The following is a 17,321-nucleotide window of genomic DNA, read 5'->3' as shown; positions in this document are numbered from 1 at the left end:
TACAGTTCCCTAAACATTTTGAGAGTTCAGATTCAAGCATGCATGGGATGAAACTTTCTAAAGGTGTGTACTTATGTGCAGGTTGGTGAGGAAGTATCTACTTTAAACAGCAATATGTTACAGAACAGTTCAGGGTGTGAGGAGGAGGAAACATAAGAGGATATCATGTGGTAGTACAATGCCAGTCAGCAATAGATGATCAATGGAAGCCCGAGTACAAGAAGGCAGCAATGCCAGCTGCTACCAGGAAGCAACTGCCGGCACTGGAGCTGTGTGGAGAGGAGCTGCTGTCAGCTACTTTGGGTGCCGCCTCCGGAGGGCCGCTCACCGACACAGGCGGCAGCGGCGGGTCGAGAACATCGGCGGGTTCCAGCAAGGGTGCTGGCGGGAGCGCTGGGGGCAGCGCGCCTGGGGGGACCATGCTCACCAGAGCACCGGGTGCTGCAGCCATGATTGTGTAGGTCAGGTTCTTCGTCGGATCACTGCATGGGCTCCCTGCAATTCATTCAGACAAGAGACAAGGACTGTTACTCTGGCAACTAGTGCAAGTCATGCTCCGATGCGGTCTTCACAAAAGTTGCTGGGATTGCTTGAGCTGAGAAGCTCTTTCGGGTAGCTGCAATCTGAAACTTTTCAATGTGCATAGCGTCAAACAGGTACTTACTGAAGTATGTAGTTGCAGTGGCAGGGAACTCGGTCACAATTCCATCGACGACCAATGCAGCAGAGTATGTGGCGATCTCGACCATCGGATCAGCAAAGTAGTCGAACCCAAAGTTGGTGAACTCATTCTTGAGCGGACCGACGTGCACCGTCAAGTTTGCAGCGTGCAGATTCTCCACCAAATTAGTGAACCCTGTCAGGAAGAAGCCATTGACCTTCACGAGCGAACCGCGGGTCACCATCACTACATCCGCAAACTCCTTGATCTCATCCACTGAAGGCTTGGAAGCATCACTTATTATGGTGCCAACAGTGAGAACACGCTTAAACGATGGGAACTTCTTGAATGCTGAAAGTACAGAGGAGTCGTCTGACTCGATGAACACTTGCTGCTTGCTCTCCTTGTCGTAGCTGGCATTGACCAGTGCACCAGAGACTGCATCTACCAGGCCAAGACCTCTGGTTGCAAGGTATGGAGCATCCTGCTCTCAGCCAAGAATGTTCAGTTCAACGGATTTACGGGGATAACATGAGCAAATAGTAACTTCAGTGAAAAGGATATGCTACCTCTATCTCGATCAGTATACCAGAGACATTGCTACTTTTGGCAAAGTCAAGGAATTCGGGCAAAGTAAAGAATTTGCCAGCATTCTTCGCTGCAGGATTTCTTTTCAGGCCTGCCTGAGCAAATGGACCAGTAAGCTCGGCTGATCAGATGAACAAAAACAAGATGTTAGTGCATGAGAAAGAAAGAATACATGAAGAAATAATTTAATTGTTCTGTTCTTTACGTTTCAAGCTTTGGATCTCGCTCCATGAAAGATCAAACGAGAAAATGCCTGATTTACTCTGTATTTCACTGATAGTAACAACTTTTGTCATGAAAGTGGTTGCTGCCGTCGTGCTGGCAATGAGATCTGCAGAGCCCAGGCAAAAGGCCACACCGTCTTTTGACATCCGAACCGAGCAATCTATTATGTCGGCACCATCTTTCACTGCTTGTTGGTAGGCAAGGTCCGTGCAGCCTGCGTAGACGCCACTTGCGCCATTGTGCGTTATAATGAGTGGCCTCTCTCCATCTAATTGAATAGAGAAATTAGTCAATCGTAGGATGATGATGAGTTAACAAAGTGCATACTGCGATATATAAAGAAAAGAAAAAACAGCTTACTTGAAGCAAGAGCATTTGCTTCATTATGTGCCAAGCACGCTGCAAAGATCCTCAAGATGTTATCAAGGAACAAATAAAAGATGAGAAATTATGCGTAATCAGTATGTTCCTATCATGCGTAATGTGATAATTAACCTGTCGTGACAACCCCTATGGTTGTGGCAATGCTAGGCATCAACCAAATATGCACTTGGCTTTTTCAACATGGAATAGTTCTCAGTGCTTACCGACAGCTCCTGATGCAGTGGGCGGGAAGTCAGTCATCAAACCATCTACAGTGAAGTCTGGGTTGTTTATGAACTGCAAGTATTCCGCAGCAGGATCATAGCTGTAGTTGTAACTCGTAAGGATATCATTGGCAAACGATCCTACATGCACTTCCAGCCCTAGGGCATGTGCATCTTTGACCAAACTGGTAGGTGGGAGCAAGTACAGATTGTTATTCACTGGCCAAACATAATTCCTGGGGACCATAATTCCTGATGCAAAAGCCTTGATGGATTTCAGATCTTTCAATATTTCTCCATATGATTTCTTGACGCTTGTCTCGGTAACATTATCAGCGAGACACCGAAAAATCAGCTTAGCCCTGCCCTTAAGCTTTCCACCAATACTTTTCAAGAATGAAATATCTGGCGAGGATATGTAGGCAATAGGATAATCTTTTGGTAATTTTAATAGGTAATCTTCGATATCTAAATTGTGATCCCTATAAAAACCATCGAACTGCAAAAGGAAACATGAACTTTATTAGATAGAAAACATAGTGCAGTAATATGGGAGCCTTGGTGAACATCTGAATATTAGTGAAATCCCATTTACCTCCACATTAACCCAAATTTGTTGCGGGTGGAGTCCAGCCATATCATCAAGTGTATACATTCCCATCATGGCATCAAATGTGCTTGGGCGAGAAAAAATAGTTTGGATCACTAAGGAACGATCAAGCAACAGGACACGTCAATATTCCGCAACAACAAAAGTTTCAGAAGCTAAACGAAAAGAGGAATTTCAAGGTACACCCAAACTGATATGAGCCGTTAGTTCTGTGTGAACTAGTGGGGGCAGTGGGGATGCTAATATTATTATTACCTTAGGCTGGCCATAGTGGGAGTAACTTAGCTAGTAACATAACGCACCTCAAGGCAAGTTTGTTTACTAGCTAGTAACATAACGCACCTCATAACGCACTATGACTAGCACATTATACTCCCTCCGTTTTTATTTACTCTGCATATTAGAGTTGACTGAAGTCAAACTTCATAAAGTTTGACCAAGCTTATAGGAAAGAATATAAATATTTACGATAACAATTTTATATGATGCGAAAGTACGTTCAATAATGAATCTAATGGTATTGATTTGTAATTGTACACGTTAATATTTTTGTCTATAAATTTTGTCAAAGTTTATAAAGCTTGACTTTGACCAAAGCTAATATGTGAAGTAAATAAAAACGAAGGAAGTAGTAGATAGTCCCATAGGGTTAATACGGACTTCACTAAGGTGTGGTGATAAATAAGGAAATAAACAAGGCCAATCAATGGGTTCTATTCTAGTTTTGGATTCACGATTAGCTAGCTCCCGTGTAAAAAAATGTGTTAGGTTTTCTTCGGACTATGTAAATAGTCCGTGTGCCATTAGTAACACATCCATTAATACTCGGAAACTTTCCAAAAAATAATAATAATATGTGTGTACATCAATAACTCAAGTAGGTAGTATATATACACCGCACGAAGCATGAAAGGAAACAGATGGATTTAATTAACACACATCATTTGACCGTCCTTGCATTGTTGATATATTGTGTTAGCTGCTACTCCCTCCGTTCCTATAAATACGGCGTAATTTTTCGTTCGCTAACCCCAAGGAGAGTCCTCAAGCGACGAAACTGACCCATGCTACCCCTGAGAAAAAAAATCTCTCCTAGCATTAGTTAATGACATCCTCACTTGTTGTACCTTGCTTCTCGTACCACAGACCCACACAGCGCCTCGCAAGGCCCCCACGTCCCACAGGATGCGCATATCAAAAGCACTGCAGGGACCGCTTATCCATTGGGGAGAGATGGAGCGGAGGATCAGCACATCACTGGAACTGAGGGAGATAAGACCGAGAGAGTAGGGGTAGTTTGGGGAGAAATGGGTGTACGCCGCACCCTGCGCCTTGTTCAACGGAAAAATTGGAGAAAAAATTTACGCTCTACTCATGGGAATGGAGGGGGTACACGTTATGTAAAGATAACATCACAGATATTCTTTTTGGATGCCACATGTGCTAAAATAATGCTACAAGTATTAATCCTAGTCTAGATGTATGGCCTAGGAAATTAGAAACAGCATCAAAACACATTAAACAAAATGACCCTTTTGTATACATTTTGGATGTTGCAAGAGAAAAGGTATGCTGAGTTATATAGTTCTTGCAATACATTCATGTAATATAAATAAAAATGTTGGTCCCTTTAGTTCTTTACTAGCATATATGAAAGATCGTTCATTATGAAGGGATAATTAGGTCCATAAACAACTTTCCGTTTTAACATGAACAAGAACTTGCTATAAGCTAGTGGAATGCTCAAATAGCCAAAGCTGCCTTTGATCAATGGACCGCTTGGATTAAATACTACTCTTACAGGTCCTAAGAGGTAAGTCGGCGTGTCTCATCTTAAAAGAGCTCAAATGGCAAACCAGCTCCAACAAGGCAAGGATACAATTCCAATCTCACGTGTTCCAAATATGGAAGAAAATGACGAGTGTTTAACAGTTTTGATGCTTTACCATTGCAAATCGTCGTGAAGCACAGATAAAATATAGAATATTTTACTTTGCAGTTCAAACGGTTCAAGAGTTTTTGCATGCATACCTGTGACATTATTTATGAGCTCGTCTGAGGTGAAATCCACAGCAAACCACCCATGAATATCTTCTAAACCCAGCTTGTACGTTTTGTCCTTCTTAGGGTACATTTCAGCAATTAGTGTTGACTTATCAAGCGTTAAGCCACTTCTGCAAAAGCCCACACCGTCACTGGACAATTGCAGATCACACTCCAGAACGACTCCAGGCAAGCTAGCTGTCATCGCAAACTCATACGCAAACTTGCTTGATTCGGGAAATAAGCCAGAGAAGCCTCCACGAGCGATGACTAGAGGAGGACGACCTGTAGGACAATGATAGGATGATTAGCACTTTGGCAACATGGCCCGTGTGGTGGCAAATCAAAATGCTTGATCGAGTGGGGAAAAAATTGAAAGTCGAGCAAGAGAAGAAAAAGGGTAAAAGATGTTTACCATCCAGAGTCTGCCATTTCTCTACCGGAGCATCTATAGCGGCATTGGCTCCATGAAGGAGTATGAGGATCAAAAGCATGTGAGGATATCTACCTCCCATTTAGCCAGGAGGAGCACCCTGCAAAGCATAACGCTCCCTTGAGCCCCGGAGAAGCAATCGCGAGAATCATTTGGATTTGTTTACAAGGAAAACAACACAAGAGATATATCTATGCACTCAAAAATAATACAAGAATAAAATGAAGAGGCAGAAGGGTTGATCCTCTCAATTTCCATGAATTAAATTAAAAAAGCATGCAAAAGGGTGATTGAAGTGTGAAATAGAAGATGGAAGGATCTGCTACAAGGAAAGATGAATGTAATGTAGCTGCACAGTTGCAGGGGACAAACCCGATCAATCACCGTCTCACCAGACATGCAAAAATTACAGGCCTCAAATTCTAATCCCAAGCTAAGAAGAAGATTTGCGGTGAACGAACGGGGGGAAAGAAAAAAAGAGAGGAGGGCGGCGCCTCACCTCACATGAAACGACGGGAAATAAAATTTAGAGGAGGCGGCGATCTATCTCCAGCCCCACCCAGCCAAGGCTCGCAAAATGTCCCCATATGAGATTGTGGAGCGGAGACGAAGGTGAAGAAAAAGGGGTCTAAAATTAGGAGGACGGGGCAGCCTTTGGCATGCTCGTGCTTGCTTAATTTAGATTCAGAGAAGAGGCCCCGTCTATCTAGCTATAGCTCTCGTGCTCGGCAGTTTCTTTCTTTCTTGTTCCTCATCCGCGTCAGGGATAGGGAGGAAGCAAGCACATAACGCCCCCTCTTTCGCCTGCCTTGCTTTAAAATGCCATGGAATTGAAACGGGAGGGGGGAGGGGGATGGTAACAGTTCTTAACGGCTCTCACCTCGTAACTCCGCCCGTGGGCGCCAAGACGCGCGGTGGCATCGAGGAGCGCGAGCGCGGGGTTAGGCGGGAGAGCATGCAGGCGCGGACGCGACGGAGAGGTCGGGGTGCGCCCTTGGTAGTGGCAGGTTGCGGGGGAGCCCAGCGTCCAGAGTGAAGAGGGCGGCGGCGAGGAGCCGGCGTCGCCGCCCGCCATGGCTTCTCGGAGTGGATTCGGGATTTGGGGGGTGAACTCTTCCGCCACGATTTTTGCCTCGCTTCTCTCGACGTACGCTCGAGCGTCCGTTCGTGCCCGGTGGCCTTGCAAATGAATGGTGCCACCCCATCGTTGCACCTGCACTCCGTTGTCCCTTCGTCAGTTGCAGAGCGCCGGAAGTCGGCTAGTGATTCAACAACTTGTTCAGTTCGATCCGTCTGCGAGGAGGGGGAAAAAGCAATCTGAAATGTCACCGCAGTTGCAAGGCATGTTTATTTCTTCATCATTCATGTAAGTGAAAAAAGACAGATTTCTTCAACTACATGGACGAGAAACTCTTATCTTCTATCCAAACAGCTGGGTACGTCCACATTTTGAACACTCATGTTGGCTCCCAATTTATTCAAATTTTGCACCACTCATTCATACATACAAGATCGACGACCCGTACACGACATGTTCAAAGCTCTCAGGTCTTGAGTTTCCGTGCTGGTGCTTAAAGCTGCCCAGCATTCCTCCTTCCTCCAGGTTTCTAATACTCCGTTTAGATTCCGTTGAGGGTGACCACGATTTTACGAGCACTAGCATGATCGCGATGTTCGCACAGCCATATACCCTGAAAAAAGTAGGTTCAGGTGAGATTTTGCAATCCCAGAACAAAACATGCAATCTGCGATAAGTATGGATTCTTCTGTTCAGTTCGTTTCCCAGGGTTTCAACTACTATTGATGTTCTTACTAAGACTAAGCTTGAACATCAGATACTATAATGCACACCAAAGATGCTTGTCCGTACTAAGTATAGATTTTGAATTCAGTCGAAGCATAGTCAATATGAACCTCCTATACAACACTGCTTGCAATTTCATAACTTTTCATTCACCCGGGAATTCTACGCAAGCAATCCAGTCATGCTGTGGCATACCCAACAATAAAGAGAGTAGTATTAAGGATTGAAAGGTGACAACAAAACAGCCATGATGATATGCTAATGAGCAAAGGCTGAAATGGCCAGATAGTAAGAGATGATAAATTCTGGAACATGTATATTTATTTTTCTTACCTGCCAAGTGCCCAGGTTGAGATGTCCATCAGTTATAGGAATTCTGAAGAAATTTAGAGCAAGAATAGAGCTTATTATTATTTTAGACAAAGTAGCAGAGAAATGAAATGGGAGAAAAAGGAAGGTAGCAAACACATACGTCAGAGCACAACCAAACATTGATGATTTAATATGTGCTGGCATGTCATCCGGTCCTGGAAATAGAACTGAAGTATTATGATCTGATCATCTGAATGCAATAAAGGGACTAGTACGGTCTCCACTAATCAAATCACCGCCATGCCACTGTAATTTAAAGTGCAGCAGCCTCTGCTGGTTTAGCTGAACCCAAACACATAACAATACTAACCTTCCATAGTATGCTTCCAAGGAGCAGAGCGGCCCTGGCAATAATCAACACACAGTTAAGCAACACGCAAGTGTTCACACTTTGGAATAAGACAAGAAAAAAAATCAAAGCACTGACCTCTGGGACAATTTTGTTAAGGAATGTTTCGGTGTCAGCCTGTACATCAGAGTCATAGTTCTCATTGATGGTCAGGGAAGCACTTGTGTGCTGCACTGCAGAGCGAAGGAATTTCATTACTGCCAAAATACCTCGAGTATGTGTGCTCTACACGGTTATCAGCTTATCGACATGCATACAAAAAAAATATTGCATCGTTCTCTACATGCTTAATTGGTGACAATTTGATATTTTAGTTTCACCTGTCTACAATAAAGTTTCACTCCTGAATCCTGATGTCTTGCTCCTGTGCTCACTTTTGGTTTAATTATCGTGCTCCATTTTATTATGGTGCTATTTATTGATACTGAACTTCCATAAAGTTATTCAAAACAAAACAGTGCCAAATGATGTAAGCCATGTTCAAAACAAGAAACCTTGATACAGGTCTGAGTTCTCGACAAACACACAAAGCTTTCCTTCCCTAACAATTGTGCACACACACTCTTTACAGTACAACAGACAAGAAACCCTCCCTAAGGCCCGAAAAACACGTAATGATGCTATACAAGCTAACATAATCTTATTAACATTGTACTCCCTCCGTTCACAAATATAAGATGTTCTAGCTTTTTTGTGAATCAGATATGCATAGACATGATTTAGTGTGTTCGTTGGCTCATTTCAGTCGGTATGTAGTCCATATTGAAATATCCAAAACATGTTATATTTGTGAACAGAGGGAGTAGTAAGCACCAAACCCCAAGGCTGGTAGTAAATTTGACCAAGCTATTGAAGCCCAGTGCAGCAACTTTCCATCACATCTATTTCTGTTTAAGAAAAACCTCACTTTCTACATAGAAAACCGTCTAGCATAATACAGCTTGCTGGACGCTGAAGTCTCTAAACGAGAAGGAGCAGATCGTATTCAGTTAGGTGTATCTGTACGTACGGAACAGATGCGCCAAGCCGCACTTGAACCCGGAGAGATCGCCCTCAATCTCCCTCAAAACCTGCAGCGCTCGACATAACAGCAGTAGAATCGCGATCAGCAAAAGGATGAAAGCTCTGGATTGTACGAGCGAGGCGGCGAGGTGAGGCGCGGCTCGGGTGAGATTGAGGGCGAATAAACCTTGGGGGTGATGAGGTGGCAGCCGCGGCGCTGGGCAGGGATGACGACGGTCTTCTGGGCCCACTTGGCGGCCATGGAACGGGGCGGGGCCGGCGGGATGGGGTTGAGCGGCGGCGGCGGTGGCGGCGGCGATGAGGGCGAGCTTTGCGCACGCTGACACGCGGCACCGGAAGCAGCGAGCGATAGGGGCGTCGTGTCCGGGAGGGGATCGCTCGTTCCCTGCTTCTGCTTCCGATGATGAACCAATTCAGCCTTCAAGGATTCGTGGCCGTCGGATGAGCTGATCAACGCTCCTCGCATAGTTTTAGTGAAATTATCTCTTCTCTACTACCAAAAAAAGAGTAAGGATCCATCTCCTGTCTTAGGTCGCTTAGTCCCACTTCCGCTTATGGCTCACCCTCACTTCACCCCGCCCCGTTTCGTCCGGCTCCACCTCGCATGCCAGTTTTGTCGTTGATTAGTACCCTCAATACGTCCAATAAAAAAACAGAACATGCAAACCATCATTAAAACCTGCCCGTAATTAGGGGGCACGAAAAGTGGACGTAGCTATTATTTGTTAGGGTTGCCACTTATCCAATTCAGTCACCGCAACAAGGAGGGGGCAGATCTAGAAGACTATGACATCGCCGCCCAAAACTTGGTGCACCATAGCCAGCCCCCCTGAGATCGAACCATCCAGGGTGTTGATGAGCACGGCGGCCATCCTACTCATGTCTGATCTGACGTTGTTGTACGCCGACCACCAGCCCATACCAGGAAAGTGCTTTGGCTCTAGATACTCCTGCACGTCGTCAGGGCCGAAGGGAAGTGCTGTTATGTTCTTTCATAGTGCCTACATGACATTTGATCATAGCAAGATTGTAAGCAGACATCCACATAACAAGATTATCAAACTAACTAACAGAAAAGAAACATATTTATTTCGATTTGCGCAATTTAGTTTTAGGTTTTAGCATGGCCAATGATTTTGGTATTTTCCAGCGCATTAAGAGAACGGGAATTTCGGAAACCTGAGAAGCAGCATCCAAAATAGCCACATATTACAGGATCCTACAACAGCACAAGCATGGATCAAATGTGAAAATGCCCCGACGGCTGAAGTAGTACCTCAAACCCAACATGTTTAAACTAAAACAGAGATGAAAAGTAACAACATTACCCTAGTAACGATCATAAAAATTTGTTGATCTTTAGAGAACAAAATCTCAAGAAAACTCGCATCACTTGTTGGCAGAGACAGCTTGCGAGGCATGGAGGTTTGATGACGGGCCACTTCTTCATCACGGGCTGGAAGGCCTTGGGGTTGACGAGCATGACAATGTACCTCAGCATTCTTGATGGGCGCGTAAAACCTGAGTGGCTCCCTTGCTCCTGGCTCATGGCCCACCCTTGGCCTGTAGCCAATTCCTAGAGGCTTCATCATCTCGGCGATCCTGCAAGACACGTCCACCCTGTTTGGCCACCTGTTCTTCGGAATCATGTCCTCAACGTCCTTCGCGTTAGTTATGAAATGGATCCCTTGGTTGGCAGTATCCCACTCCATCTTCACAACCTTATTAGTTAAGAGGATCATCGTAATTAACAGTACCAATGCCATGATGCACTGATGACAGCAATGCCTTATTGTAACTGCCATGACCAGTGCATCGCGCCAATGCCTAATTGCATGCACATTTGTCCTAGTGTTATCATGCATGCATATTTGTCCTACTATAAGCATGCATGCGCGTGCATTGTCCTAGTATGATCATGCATTTCATTTCTAGCATTCCATTCAAAATGAACACATGTAGCAAGGTTACCATTCGAACACTAGGCTAGCACATTTGATCATAGCAAGACCGTAAGCAGACATCCATACAACAAGGTTACCAAACTAACCAGTTATAGAAAAAAAGCATATTTATTTTGATCTGCACAATTTGATTTTAGGTTTTAGCATGGTCAATGATTTTAGTGTTTTCCGGTGCATTAAGAGAAAACGTGAATTTTGGAAACCTGAGGAGCAGCATCTAAAATAGCCACATATTGCAGGATCCCACAACAGCACAAGCATGGACAGATGGACCAAAAATGGAAATGCCCCGCCGGCTAAAGTAATACCTCAAACCCAATATGTGTTAAACTAAAACAGAGATGAAAAGTAATAGTATCACTCTAGTAACGATCATAAAAATCTGTTGATTTTTAGAGAATAAAATTTCAGCAATGTGGTTACTTGCGCATGTCCGGCTAGTCTCATCATGTTCCCTAAATCAGCAAGGCTTAGGCACATACGATGTTTGGAAAAGTGTCAAACAGATCAAGAGAAGGTTGAGAGCTTCCTACGTTCAGTGAGCATCTCCTAGAGGCCAGAACCAGCGGACCGCATGCCTCGTTTCCTATGTTTCTTCTTCGCCGTCATCGTCGACCGGTTTCACGAAGAGCCCGAGCTCCTCCAAGGGGTTGGACGGACGGCAATGCTTGGGCGCCCCAGGCCGTTCCGGGCTCACGGCACGCTCCACGGCAGTTATGCCGAGCTCCATGAGGTGCACTGGGTGTATAGTCTCCCTGCTGAGCCCCGTGAGCCGTGCGTTCCTCTCCACCTCCTGCAGCGCCTCGCGAGCCGCCTTCCTGAGCCCGGCGACGCGGGCGTTCCTCTCCTCCTCCTGCCGCAGGAGAGCCTCGCCCTCGCGAGCTGCTTGACCCTCCGTGTCAGCCTCCAGCGCGCGGCTACCTTCGTCGATGTCGGCCGCCGGCAGCCTCTCGAGGTCCTGCCGATGGCGGATGCTGAGAGTCTTTTTAGCCTTGGCGATGATGCCGGCGAACCGGACCTTGAGATGCGATGCCCGCAGGAGCACGTCCGGTTCAGCATCGGGCCGTTCTGGTGGTACCTCGTGAAACGCTTTGAAAGCTGCAGCGTGCGGCGTGCTCGTCGGAGGCCCTGTGCTTGGAATCGTCTTTCTCCTCTTCAAGACCGGCGTGGCGGAGGCCTCCGGTCGGGGCTCGGCGGCAGTCAGGAGCAGTCTTTTCGTCCCATGCGGAGGGGCCTTTGGTGACGACGGCGAGGGGCCTTTTCCGGCGCCAGCATGGACTGCAGAGTCACACGTGACCGAGAGCGGTGGGTTCGCGTCACGCGTTGCTGCCTTGGATGACGGCGACGACAAGGGCTCCGCCGCGGTGTTGGAATAAGACACGACGTGTGTGATTGGACTCGTCGGGCGTGTTGGATGCGCGCGGGACGGGCGAGACACATTGGTGCCGTCGGGCTCGTCGGGTTCGTCGGGCGCGTCGGTGGCGCGCGGGACGGACGGGACGTGCGGAATGCAGCAACGTGACGTATGTGTGTAGCGTGTGTGCGTGTGTGGCACATGTGTGCAGTAGCCAGCTAGTTAGGTGCTTGCCGAGTCACTTGGGTCAAGGAGTGAGTTTAGGCCGTAGCTAGTAGTGCATGCCTGGGTTGTTGCGTGCATGTAGTTGGTAGCGGGTGCATGCATTGGTAGTTAGCTGGTTAGCCGGCCTGGAGTTAGTGGCCGGTAGTGGTGGCCGTGTGATGCGTGCATGGGAGTCATGCATGCTTGGCCGCTGCGTCACCTCGAGTATAAAGGCCAGGCGTACGGCTGTGGCGCACGGCGGCGTCCGCGGTGCCCGCGGTACGCGGCGGACATGAAGGTCTTGGCAACGGCGTGCGGTGAGCGTGTGGCGTCGGCAACGCGCAGCGAGTCCACGGCGGTGTGGCATGGTGCCGGGTGCGCGGCGAGTCCACGGCGGTGTGGCGTGATGCCGTGCGCGCGACGAGCAGCGGCGGTCGCGGAGACGAGGAGGTCGCGGAGGACCTGCGTGGTGTCGCAGAGGCCGCAGCGGCTCGGCGCGACGACCGTGGAGGCGCTGCGCTGCGGTTGACGGCGCAGCGGTGCAGGGCAATAAGCGCGGCGGCGAGCCGGATGCGACCGGTGCATGTTATGGGTGCGCACCGGACGCATCGGGACCGCAGGAGTGGACCGCGTCGAGGCGCTGGACCTGGTTGCGCAGATCGCGTACGTGCGCGGCGGGAGCGCGGGCCGGGAGTGTGGGGACGTGGGGACTGCACGCGAAGGGCACAGCGGCACGGTGGCAGGCTTGGCAGCGACATCAGGACGGTGGCGGCTACAACGTTGACGACGACACACTCCTCTAGGTCGTGGCTTAGGGGGTGTATGTTGGAATAAGCCACGACGTGTGTGGTTGGACTCGTCGGGCGCGTCGGATGCGCGCGGGACGGGCGAGACACACTGGTGCCGTCGGGCTCGTCGGGTTCGTCGGGCGCGTCGGTGGCGCGCGGGACGGCGGACGAGACGTGCGGGACGCAGCAACGTGGCGTATGTGTGTAGCGTGTGTGCGTGTGTGGCACATGTGTGCAATAGCCAGCTAGTTAAGTGCTTGCCGAGTCACTTGGGTCAAGAAGTGAGTTTAGGCCGTAGCTAGTAGTGCATGCGGAGTCATGCATGCTTGGCCGCTGCGTCATCTCGAATATAAAGGCCAGGCGATGAAGTACGAGAGTCTTGATACTCTCGAATAGAAAAACGGGACTGTGTGTGCAGCCGGGTGAAATTTCAGTGTATCCATCTTCTACCTTTAGTCTTGAGTGAGAGAGAGGGCTGCGGTTCCAACACGCGGCACCGCCCTGGACTGCAGCTTCGTGGGCAAGGAGCTCTGCTACGCTGATCCTCTTGAGGGAGCCACGCACCTCGCCAATCTCCGACCGGAGTTGCAGCCTCACGGTGGAGTACATCTTGGCAGAGTCGAATCCGGCCCCTTTCACGTCAAAGTCGCAGGCGCGCTAGCTCCCCTGTCTTCCATGGCGTCCGGGAGCGCCGCCGCGGCGCCGAGGGCGCCTTCCGTCTGCGCATTCGACGGTGCTGTCGATTCGTTGGCCCCTGCCTCGCTTGGTGCTCCGGCTTGACCATGCGTGTCACCTCGATCGACGCCGGCTGGTGAACGCTGGCTGAATCGTAGTGAATTTGGAGGCAACAAGAATTCAGGAAGGAGAAAAGGACGCCGCGCACGGCCTTGAGCCTAACTCCAATTCCAAATCGGAAACACGCGCGGGTTCTGTTCCGGCCCCATTGTTCCTAAGTCATTTTTTAAACAAAAAATTTAGGAACTTTCTTGAATTCATGAACAGTTTTTAAAAATAAAATCATGAATAATTGTAAAATTCAAGAAAATCGTTTGAAATTTTGAATGTTTTTAGATTTTATAGCACTTATTAAATTCATGAATATTTTTTAATTTTGCAAATATTTTTAATTCACAATCATTTACTAAAATTCACAAACATTTTTTGAATTTCTGGAACATTTTCTAGATTGTGAATTTTTCACATCTCTCTTAAATATGTTAAATAAAAAAGTTACTTTAAAATGATAAATCAAAGAAAAACAAAATTGGACTGATTCCGGTTATTGGGTCGGCCCATGTCATGCATGGCGTGTTCAAAATAAAACCATGGATAATTTTAAAACTCAAGACAATCTTTTAATATTGTGAATACTTCTCCATTACCCGTTGATCAGCTGTGTTGATGCGAGACTTTATTTCTTTTTTACTTCCCTTATTTATCATTCGTTAATAATCGTATATTTTGAAAAAGTAATGATTATGTTTCTTATATTCATGCAATAATGTTGATATTGTACTTCATCGTTTCTGAATATTTATACCGTAAAGAAATTATATGATACACATGTTAGGTAGCACTTCATATCAAAAAATATGTTTTTATCATTTACCTACTCGAGGATGAGTACGAATTAAACTTAGGGATGCTCATACATCTCCAAGGTATCTATAATGTGTGATTGTTTCATGCTATTGCATTATCAATCTTAGATGCTTTATATGCATTTTTATACTATTTTATATTATTTTGGGGACTAATCTATTAACGCAGTGCTCAGTGTCACTTCTTGTTTTTTTGCTTGTTTTTGGCTTTTAAGAAAATCAGTATCAAATGAAGTCCAAACACGATGAAACTTTACGGTGATTTTTTCTTGACTGGAAGGGGCCGTAGAAGGTTCGGAAGGAGGCTAGAAGACTTACGGGAGAGCCACAAACTCACAGGGGCGACTTGGGGGTGGGGCGCATCCCCTGAGCTCGTGACTCCCACGCAACTCCGTTTGACCTAATTCCACCTCTATAAAATCCCAAATATTCCCACACCAACAGAGAGCCATCTGAAACACATTCTCCGCGGCCGCAACCTTCTGTTCTTCCGCGACCCCATTTGGAGGCCTTTTTCGGTACTCTACCGGAGGGGGAATTGGTCACTGATAACCCACAAGTATAGGGGGTCGCAACAGTTTTTGAGGGTATAATATTCAAACCAAATTTATTGATTCGACACAAGGGGAGCCAAAGAATATTATCAAGTATTAGCAGCTGAGTTTTCAATTCAACCACACCTGAAAGACTTAATATCTGCAGCAACATATTTAGTAGCAAAGTAATATGGAATTAACGGTAATAGTGGCAAAAGTAATAGTAGCAATTTTGTAACAATTATAACAATGACAATGGAAAAGTAACTTAGCAAAGATTAATATGAAACGAACTCTTAGGCAATGGATCAATAATGGATAATTATGTCGGATGGCATTCATCATGCAACAGTTATAAGCTAGGGTGACACAGAACTAGCTCCAATTCATCAATATAATGTAGGCATGTATTCCGAATATAGTCATACGTGTTTATGGAAAAGAACTTGCATGGCATCTTTTGTCCTACCACTACAAAAAAAGACACATCCGTGACATTTTGGGCCGAACGAATTTTTTTTCCTGTCATGCTTATGACACTTCTGTGACGATAATTGTGACAAAACCCGGTATCATCATAGATGTAGTGGGCTCCTACTTCTATGACAAAAAAATTATGACAGAAAATGGGCTTTTCGTCCTGGGCAGGCCGGAGCCGCAGCTGCATGACATTCTTTAGGCCGTCCATGACGGAAAAACCGTGGTAGAAGCGAGGGCGAGGAAAATATCGGGGAAGTTCCCGGTTACGGTGGGTGGTCGGAGGCCGAGCGATGCGCGTTTCTCTCGTACGTACGCGCGTGTGTGTGAGGCATTGCGCTCTAACTGAACCCGAGCAAGGCGTTGGGCTCTAACTAAACCCGAGCGATTGCACTAGCTACGTTACTGAACCTGAGTGATCGATCCCTTGCTGTAAACTGAACCCGAGTGATTCCTTCGCTACTGCTGCTAACTGAAGCCGACCGATGCTGCCTCTGAATGAACAGTGAGCGTTGTTGGGGGGGTTTGAATGAACAGTTTCCGGTGGGGGGTTGGTGTTTGGGAACGTAGTAATTTCAAAAAAAATCCTACGCACACACACATGATCAAGGTGATGCATAGCAACGAGAGGGGAGAGTGTGTCTATGTACCCTCATAGACCGAAAGCGGAAGCGTTAGCACAACACGGTTGATGTAGTCGTACGTCTTCACGATCTGACCGATCCAAGTACTGAACGCACGGCACCTTCGAGTTCAGCACACGTTCAGCTCGATGACGTCCCATGAACTCCGATCTAGCAGAGCTTCACGGGAGAGTTTCGTCAGCACGACGGCGTGATGACGGTGATGATGATGCTACCGACGCAGGGCTTCGTCCTAAGCACTGCTACAATATAATTGAGGTGGATTATGATGGAGGGGGGCAGCGCACACGACTGGAATAGATCAATAGATCAACTTGTGTGTCTAGAGGTGCTCCCTGCCCCCATATATAAAGGAGAAAGGGGGGAGGCCGGCCGGCCCCTGTAGGCGCGCCAGGAGGAGGAATCCTCCTCCTAGTAGGAGTAGGATTCCCCTCTTTCCTACTCCTACTAGGAGGGGGAAAGGAAGGGGGAGAGGGAGAAGGAAAGGGGGGCGCCGCCCCCCTCTCCTAGTCCAATTCGGACCAGAAGGGGAGGGGCGCGCGGCCTGCCCTAGGCCAGCCCTCTCTCTCTCCACTAAGGTCCATAAGGCCCACTATTTCTCCCGGGGGGTTCCGGTAACCCTCCGGCACTCCCGTTTTCTCCGAAACCATCCGGAACACTTCCGGTGTCCGAATATAGTCGCCCAATATATCGATCTTTACGTCTCGACCATTTCGAGACTCCTCGTCATGTCTGTGATCATATCCGGGACTCTGAACTACCTTCGGTACATCAAAACACAAAAACTCATAATACCGATCATCACCAAACTTTAAGCGTGCGGACCCTACGGGTTCGAGAACTATGTAGACATGACCGAGACACGTCTCCGGTCAGTAACCAACAATGGAACCTGGATGTTCATATTGGCTCCCACATATTCTATGAAGATCTTTATCGATCAAACCGCATAACAACATACGTTGTTCCCTTTGTCATCGGTATGTTACTTGCCCGAGATTCGATCGTCGGTATCTCAATACCTAGTTCAATCTCGTTACCGGCAAGTATCTTTACTC

The 17,321-nt window shown here is 47.2% G+C and overlaps 2 protein-coding genes across 5 annotated transcripts; both read right to left on the bottom strand.

Annotated features, from left to right (window-relative positions):
- Positions 1-45: 45 nt before the first annotated feature.
- LOC125517526 (glycerophosphodiester phosphodiesterase GDPDL7) lies at positions 46-6,320 on the bottom strand. 3 transcript variants are annotated; one of them, XM_048682727.2, is made up of 10 exons: positions 6,028-6,320; positions 5,130-5,247; positions 4,703-4,999; positions 2,657-2,766; positions 2,062-2,560; positions 1,835-1,873; positions 1,455-1,742; positions 1,231-1,370; positions 665-1,145; positions 46-495 (listed from the first exon to the last, which is right to left on the bottom strand). In XM_048682727.2, exons 2-10 carry the CDS (start codon positions 5,227-5,229, stop codon positions 200-202), a joined length of 2,250 nt encoding a protein of 749 aa, XP_048538684.1. In that variant the 5' UTR covers positions 5,230-5,247; positions 6,028-6,320; the 3' UTR covers positions 46-199. The 3 variants fall into 3 exon arrangements, with proteins under 3 accessions (XP_048538684.1, XP_048538686.1, XP_087383545.1); XM_048682729.2 differs by lacking the exon at positions 6,028-6,320 and adding an exon at positions 5,647-5,800; XM_087527419.1 differs by lacking the exon at positions 6,028-6,320 and adding an exon at positions 5,520-5,658.
- A 145-nt stretch (positions 6,321-6,465) lies between these two features.
- Positions 6,466-9,172, bottom strand: LOC125517528 (secondary thiamine-phosphate synthase enzyme). Of its 2 annotated transcripts, XM_048682734.1 has the most exons (7): positions 8,862-9,148; positions 8,682-8,742; positions 7,751-7,845; positions 7,634-7,667; positions 7,424-7,478; positions 7,285-7,327; positions 6,466-6,838 (listed from the first exon to the last, which is right to left on the bottom strand). In XM_048682734.1, the coding sequence occupies exons 1-7, from the start codon at positions 8,934-8,936 to the stop codon at positions 6,767-6,769; spliced, it is 435 nt and encodes a 144-aa protein (XP_048538691.1). In that variant the 5' UTR covers positions 8,937-9,148; the 3' UTR covers positions 6,466-6,766. The 2 variants fall into 2 exon arrangements, with proteins under 2 accessions (XP_048538691.1, XP_087383549.1); XM_087527423.1 differs by having other exon boundaries at positions 7,634-7,845; positions 8,862-9,172.
- Between the last annotated feature and the right edge of the window lie 8,149 nt (positions 9,173-17,321).

Source organism: Triticum urartu, chromosome 6A (genome assembly GCF_056163025.1).
Source record: "Triticum urartu cultivar PI428250 chromosome 6A, HENAU_Tu73, whole genome shotgun sequence".
NCBI lineage: Eukaryota > Viridiplantae > Streptophyta > Magnoliopsida > Poales > Poaceae > Triticum > Triticum urartu.
Note: the sequence above shows the minus strand (reverse complement) of the source record. Positions and strands in the feature narration are given on the sequence as shown.